At 34.6% G+C, this 8,213-nt stretch overlaps 1 protein-coding gene across 1 annotated transcript in view; it reads right to left on the bottom strand.

Moving 5' to 3' along the window:
* The window catches only part of USP45 (ubiquitin specific peptidase 45), a 72,902-nt gene that overhangs the window by 6,142 nt on the left and 58,547 nt on the right, over positions 1 to 8,213 (bottom strand). Inside the window, exons 12-13 of the mRNA XM_019643640.1 lie at positions 7,214 to 7,311; positions 3,201 to 3,287 (exon numbers count right to left, since the gene is read on the bottom strand). Of these exons, the coding sequence (XP_019499185.1) occupies positions 3,201 to 3,287; positions 7,214 to 7,311 (185 nt within the window). The remainder of the gene's footprint in view (positions 1 to 3,200; positions 3,288 to 7,213; positions 7,312 to 8,213) is intronic.

The raw sequence follows: 8,213 nt of genomic DNA, 5'->3' as shown, positions 1-8,213 counted from the left end.
ACGTCCTCCACAACTAGACTGAAGAACAAAAGGACAGCAACTTGTCTGTTCCCCTTCCCCGATTCCCCAATGCTGTTCCCCTCCTCCCAATTCTCCAATAAAATCTTAAAAAAAAAAAAAAGGCTGGGGTAGCAATACATATATGAGACAAAATAGACTTTAAAACAAAGGCTATAAGTAAGAGACAAAGAAGGATCCAGCATTTCCACTTCTGGGTATTTATCCAAAGAAGCCCAAAACACCGATTTGAAAAGACATACGCATTTCTATGTTCACTGCAGCATTATTTACAACAGCCAAGATACAGAAGCAACCTAAGTGTCTATTGATAAAAGAATGGATAAAGAAGAGTGGTAAATATATATACAATGGAGTAAATGCAGAGAACAAAGTGGTGGTTGCCAGATGGGAGGGGGGTTGGGCAGATAGGTGAAAAAAGTGGGGGGGATTAAGATGTGCAAATGGCCAGTTATAAAAACTGTCACAGGGATGTAAAGTACAGCATAGGGAATATAGTCAATAATATAATAACTATGTATGGTGTTAGATGGGTACTAGACTCATGGGGGTGATTGCTTCATAAGTTACATAAATGTCTGATCACTATCTTGTACACCTGAAACCAATATAATATTGAATGTCAACTGTAATTTAAAATTTTTTTAAATAAAAAACAAGTGGATGTTGTTTTAAGCCCATAAAAAATTTTATATAATTATTAAGCCAAATTTTAAAAATTTAAATTGAAAAAAATCATCCCTAAAAATAAAAATTAAAAAGTTAAGCAAGTGAGGAATACATCCAGTTGGTAGTATAATCATTCAGAAACCAGTAGGGTCATGTCAAAAGCGCCCAGGAGCCAACTAAAGTGTCTTTCAGTAGCCAACTATAGACCTATTAGACAAATACATTAGAACATGAATAAAAGGAGAAGTGTAGTAAACTGAAACATATCTAATGTGTTCAAATCCATGAATTCATAATGATAAATTAATTGATCAGAGGCTGAGGATGCTAATAAATCAATTCATTATTCCAAAAACTGGTTTAAAGAGGGGGCAGGGAAAGAATCCAGCATTTATCCTGTTTTTTCTACAAGAATTATATCATAGGGGAACTAAATAGATGAAAAGAATTTCTCTTTATATAGAAGTATTCTAGTGAATAAATAAAGAAGGAATGACAATTAGAATATCACCATTCTGTAATTCTTTTTTTTTTAGTTTTTATTAAATGTATTGGGGTGACATTGGTTAGTAAAGCTATATAGGTTCCAAGTGTACAATTCTACAATAGATCGTCTATGTATTGCATTGTATGTGTAATTCTTGATAAACTCATGAATCTAGCACTAAGCATCATTGGCTACTATCACAAAAACAGATAACTGGCATCCTGTGCCACCTGATGAAAGAATAAAACACTCCCTATGAAATAGCCTTGCCAGAAAATAATAAAAGAGGAACATCAAACTTGAACCTGTAAAAGCCTCTCCAGATCCAACTATCCAACTACCTATTTGTAGGAAATAAAGAGAATAAGGGAACAATTGTCAAAATCTAAATTATGGGAAACTGCAAGAAAGGTGACCCAGTTTCTTCAACAAATGAATTGCAAGGGGGAAGAGAAGGGGAGAGAGATGGGAGAAGGGAACTATATACAGAGGGTGCCAAAAAAATGTATACACATTTAAGGAAAGGAAAAAAACTATTAAAATTGTAATACTCAATATATACCGATAACAAAAGATGAATACAAGTCACGTTTGACTTCTGCAATTGCAAGAGGTGCTCAAAGTGGTTACCATCAGCGTCCAGACACTTCTGATTATGGCGAACTATTGCTTGAGCAGCATTGACCAAAGTGTCCACTTGTATACATTTTTTTGGCACTACCGTATTAAAAGAGACTAAAAGACATTATCTAATCATAATGTGTAGTCCTTACCTGGATACTAATTCATTTAAAATTTTTCATTTATGAGACAATTGGAAATATATACACTAGATGATATGAAGCATGTTAATTTTCTTTAGTATGAAAGTGATATTGTGGTTATGTTAAAAAGGGGAGGAGTGATTCTTATTTTTTAGAAATACATAGTGAAATATTTATGAATAAAATGATGCCTGGTATTAGCTTCAAAATAATACAGGATGGGGAAATAGATGAGTAAGCATGTGGATGACACAGAACTGGCCAGGTATCTACCATCTTAGAACTAGGTGCTGGATTCTAGAGGTTCATTGTATGGTTCTGTCGACTTGTCTATGTTGGAAAGTCTCCATAACAGGTACTTTTAAAAATATGTTTTCATAAATTTAACACAGAGCTTGTTAAATTTCATTGTTTAACACATTATCAAATTCTATGAATATTCAGTGTTAATTAACAGATAGTGCTGGTATTCCACAGATGAACAGGATTCACAAAAAAATTGCATTTAAGATATTTTTGTTTTGATGGGTCAATGTATTGAAAATATTAAGTTCAATAAGCATTCTCTTACATACCACAAAACCTAGAGCGCTAACCTATAATCGTGAACAGGACAATATGTTATCCCATAACTGGTTCCCTCAAAGAAGACAAAGTCATCGATTTCACCTACACAGTTCTTACACGTAAGTACAAACAACTATAAACCAGTCTGCTTTCTATACCTAATTTTTAAAGTACTAGCAATTTTAAAGCATTATACTCAGCTGACATGTACACTATCCTCAGTAGTGTACATGAAGTGGAATGAAAACCAGTGCACTAATATACTGATTTGTAAAAGATAAAGAACTCTACAAAAAAAAAAAAGAACTCTACGTATGCTAAACCTACTGCCATTTAAGCATATCATTCACAAGGAACTGGAGAGGGCACAAAATCTGCTCACTTCTCTCAGCAACTATCTGCTTCTAGGAGCATTTACAAGCAGCTTTAATCTTCATGACACCAGGTCTTAAGCTTTGGGCATCTTTTATCTATCTCCCAAAGGACAAAAGTCATATTCAGTGTGTTAAATGTTCCAGATGTTACTGATTTAACTTCACTAACTATAAAATTCCCTTTCAGACAAGGAGTTTATTTAAAAAAAAAAGAAAGAAAGAAAAAGGAAAGAAAGAAAAGCATGGCATAATAAACAATCATAGGACTCTTTTAAACATACTATTTGCAAGTCAATTAAATATCCTAATTATATACTATACCTTACAAGTAGCAGAACAGAATGGTGCTAAATCAAGCGTAAGTGGAAAATCTACATGTCTGTTTACTTTGCGAAGACTCAATCCAGCCTTAAAAAGACAACAACAACAACAAAAATTAATGCAACATTCTAAATCACGTTTGTTAATTAAAATTAAAAGAGGAGGGCCAGCCGAGTGGTGCGTTGGTTAAGAGTTGGCTTGGGACACCAGCTCTGAGCAGCAGGGTCCCAGTTCGGATCCCACATGACGGCCAGTGACACTGCGCCCTCTACAGCTAAGATAGTGAACAACAGCTCGACCTGGAGCTGGGCTGCCATGAGTCACTGGCGACGGGTAGGTTGTAGCCTCTGCTGCAGTGGGCTGCCATGAGCAGCTGTCCAATGGCTGGCGAGCGACTGCCTCACCCGGGAAGAGCACAATGATAATACCAACATGGGCCAGTGAAGCAACATCCTCCACAACTAGACTGAAGAACAAAAGGACAGCAACTTGTCTGTTCCCCTTCCCGGATTCCCCAACGCTTTTCCCCTCCCCAACCCCCCAATAAAATCTTTTAAAAAAATAAAAAATAAAAAAATAAAATAACTCAAATAAAAAAAATAATAAAAGAGGAATCGTAGAAGTTATTTTTTTCATAGATATAAAAACATGACTAATGAATAGTTGAAAATCAATAAGTTTTTCATTAGGTTTCATAAACTGTTATTACAAAGATCACTCATTTAAATGTGCATTTTTACCACCAACAATACAGAAATAATTTCTTTTGTTGTGGCTTTTCAACACTTAGGGAAAAAATAAATTCAATGTGATAAAAGCTAAGCTACTGATACATATGCTATCCTGAAAGGTGTTCAACTAGAGTCAGGAGCCTGCTGTCCTAGGCCTGCCTGCATGACTGGCTAACAGTTAATGACTCCAAGCAACCTCATCTAGATCAAGGCAGAAAATGGGTATAATGGTTTAGATTAGATCCTTTTCAGTTCTAAAATTCAGTGATATTCATTCATTAAAAGAAAACAGCCTGAATACTCAAATCATTTTATCAACAAAAGTAAATGTTAAATATTATATAATAAATAAAAATGAATCTTCATGTTCTTAAGTGAGCTCTACTTCTTTCTCTATTTTTAATTTCCAAAGGCAGAACTTGGAAAATGTACACTTTGCATTATGTAATGATAATAACAACTAGCTGATAGACTGTCAAAGGTATTGGATAGGAAACCCACAAATGGAAACTCTGTTGGAATCAGAAGATACTTAAATCTGAATTTTTTAGGTAGACAAAAACTACCAGATGCAACCTTTCATGCAAGATTTCATGGCTTACTGCAACAACATAATTTTACTATCGATCTGTTTCTTATCCTCCTTTAAAGGAAAAAAAATGTATTTTTTCACCAAAATATACCCACTTACTGATTTGTTTTTTTCAAGTGATGATTAGAAGACTTAACATGATATCTGATGTGAAATTATGAAGTCATATCCCAGGAGTAATTTAATCTATACATATTGTTTGTTTGCCTGCTTTTTTCTCATTGAGTGACCACTATAAGCATCCGATACCAACACTGTTTGAGATCATTTCAGGCTGACATGTCCCCCACACACAGTACTTTGCTGTTGAGAAATTACCCCATAACAGGAGAGACTTTGTAAGGGGCTTTAATATGAATCTATTTTTCTTTCTAATTTATTTTTTACTTATAGTTGACATACAATATATTTCAGCTGTACAACATAGTGATTCAACATTTATATACTTTACAAAGTGATCATTCCAATTAAGTCTATTTAACCATCTTGAATCCCTTTTTTGAAGGGGTGATTTTTGAAAAATACCTTGCCTTATATTGGGGTATATATAGTCTCCTGCCTTTTTTTCTCTTTTTCTTTTAATTGAATGATATTATAAGTGTTTTTCCCATGTCATTACAATGTAAATATGACATCCTGCACATTGGACAGTGACTTTAGGCTTTATATCTGGCAAGAGCTAGAATGACTGAGATCACATTTTTGTGCATTACCTCTATTTCCTTGTGATAGGTTCTTAGAAGTGGAGTTACTTAGTCAAAAGTAGTAACTTTTGTTTAAAAATTATGTTTTATTCAAAACATTACTTAATGTTCTTGATATATGTTATTAAATTACTTTCTAGGTATCACCAATTTACACTCCCACTGCTGGGAACATAAAAGTGCCTATATCTCACTTCATCCGTGTGAACAGTACTATATCTTTGCCAATTCGACAGGTTAAAAAAGGAATCTCACTCATTTTCTTTTGCATTTGTTTTGCTGTAAAGATGGGCCTTTTTCTTCATACTTCCTTCTATGAACTGTCAATTCATGTTCTTTACCATTTTTCTATTAGGATCTTCATATTTTTCTTATTGACTTTTAAGAGTTCTTTACATATTTACGATATTAATCATTTGTCATATTTATGACAAAGATCTCTGTGTGAGATTTTCCTTTCAGTGTTGTGGCTGTTTCTAATGTACATCTCTAAAGTTACTGCATAGAAACAGGCTTTCAAGGACACTAAAATACCAGAAACAAAGACATTGCTTGCAGTCTGCTCCCTATAATTCCCAGTCCCTGGAAATGAGACTATGGCTTTGCTGACATTACATTTAGCTTGAGAGCAAGAAGGGACCAAGATGTCCATGAATATTTCCCGTTAAGGGCATGAATTCTTTCTGTAAGTTGTTCCTAAATAGGGATGCAAGTACCAAATACAAAGTAACTACGGCACATCATGCAATTAGCTTCTCAGATCTCGCATGACCCTATCTTGTTCACACAGAGTCACTGCAGTTGTGTACTTTCCATTAGGCATTCTGATGTAATGAGACAAGATACATCTGCTTCTGCTCTCCACGGCCATTTCATTTCCGTTGAGTTTCTATAACCTTGGCTATGGAAAATCAACAGCTTAACCTAATCTTTCTGTGGATAGGGATTATGTGAATAGGGATGGGGTCATGGAGAAAAAAATCTCTTCCTGCCCTTCTGTGGCCCCTCAAAACGCTGAAGATATATAATCAAAGCTTTCAATCTTTTCCCTTGAGATTTCTTTTATGGGTTTTATACTTAGAAAATCTTCCATACAGAGGTCAGGTTAATATTCATTTAAGTTTTCTTCTAGTCTTTTGATAATGTGTTTCATACAATTTTAAAAAATTATCTGAAAATAGTATTGATACACGGTATTTACAACTATAAATCTTTATTTCCTCCAGCAGCTATTTTTCCTAAGTCCTTTACTGAATAAATACAGAACCCTTCCCAACTGATTTCAGATTCTTTCATTCTTTCATCATAACAAGAACCTTAAATTACACTCATGTTTTATTTACTGACAATTCTGACCATACTGTTTTATTAAAAAAGTTTTATTTTCAAACATATCAAAAATTCACCCCTTCTAACTTTTGCAAAAATGTTTTAGTATTTTCCCTTATTCATTCTTCCAGAGAAATGTTAAAAATCATTTTATCAAATGTAAACAAAACAAAAAAACAGTGAGACAAGGCCTTGGAATAAAAATATAAATAATTGGAAAGAAACCTGACACATTAGAAATATTTTGGTTCCCTCCCATTGCAGAGTCCACTGGGAGTAATGCCTGCCTTACAGTCCATTTAGTACTTAGCCCTAAACAACCATGCTCAGACTACGCACCCCTCTCACTGGATTGCTGAGAGCTCAGAAAGCTACCTGCATGTTGCTATTTCCCTGCTTCTAAGGGTTCTTAATAAATCTTATTTTCCATTCACACACACACATGACTTGGGTTCCTACTACCTAAATCTTCAACTATTGTGAATTAAACAATTTTAATTAGAAAAGTCTTATCAACGTATGGCTCAAAAAAGCAGTAAATCACATATGACAAAGTTTTAAATGCATTAATGTTCAACCCTTGACAGTACTTTACAAGACTCAGGGCTCTGCAAAACATGATGAAAATTACTATAGCGCTACTAAAGGGACTTTTACCTGATGGAACCTTTTAAGATGAAGAATTAGGATAGCTGGAACAGCAGAAATAAGCAACTGCTTCCTGGCATTAGTATAAATCCCTTCTGCTTTCTTTTCTGCATAAAATATAATTAATTTATTTGTAAGATTACATTTTATTCATTATTTACAAAATAACTTAGTCAATATCTATATAGAAGCACCATACCACATTTTTTAAAATATTAAAAAGGAAATTAGAATGAACTATTGATATATGTAACAGCATGGATGAATCTCAAAGCATTATGCTAAGTGGCAAAGAGGTAGAGACCAAAGGCTATATACCATATGATTCCATTTATTGATATTTATTGATGGAGAAGGCAAAGCTACAGGGAAAAGAATCAGGTTAGTGAGTGCAGGGAATGGAGAATGGGGGAGGGGATTCACTGCAAAGGGGCACAATGAAACCTTTGGAGAAATGGAAATGCTTTATATCTTTATGATGGTTACATGACTGTATATGTTATCAAAACTCATTAAACTATACACTTAAAAAAGATTAATTTTATTGTATGCAAATTATATACTGCATGCAAATTCTACCATATGCAAACTCAGTAAATCTGGTTTTTTTTTAAGGAAAAAATTTAGACTTCTGGTTACAGGGTGCCTCTACTCCTTTCCAAAACCACTAAAATGATTGTTTTTTAAAGGCACGGACTTATACAGACAAAGAATGAGTGAGGTGACATTTGCAACAAACTTTTGGAAGCTGGAAAGGAGACGGTCTAGTAGTGACTTATGACAATGCCTCCCAGCCAAAGACCACCAGAAACACACCTATAGTTGATACAATTAGCTATTATTCATTGCAGTGAAAGGAGATCATGTATGATGGGAACCATGGAGCATTTTAATTAGAGGATGTTAGAAAGGACTTGTGGGGCCGGCCGAGTGGCGCGATGGTTAAGAACTGGCTTGGGACGCCAGAGGCCCCGGTTCGGATCCCACACATGAGGGCCAGTGACACTGC

Source organism: Hipposideros armiger, unplaced genomic scaffold, assembly GCF_001890085.2.
Source record: "Hipposideros armiger isolate ML-2016 unplaced genomic scaffold, ASM189008v1 scaffold_81, whole genome shotgun sequence".
NCBI classification, from domain to species: domain Eukaryota; kingdom Metazoa; phylum Chordata; class Mammalia; order Chiroptera; family Hipposideridae; genus Hipposideros; species Hipposideros armiger.
The sequence above is the reverse complement of the archived record's forward strand: the minus strand, read 5'-3'. Positions and strand labels throughout refer to the sequence as shown.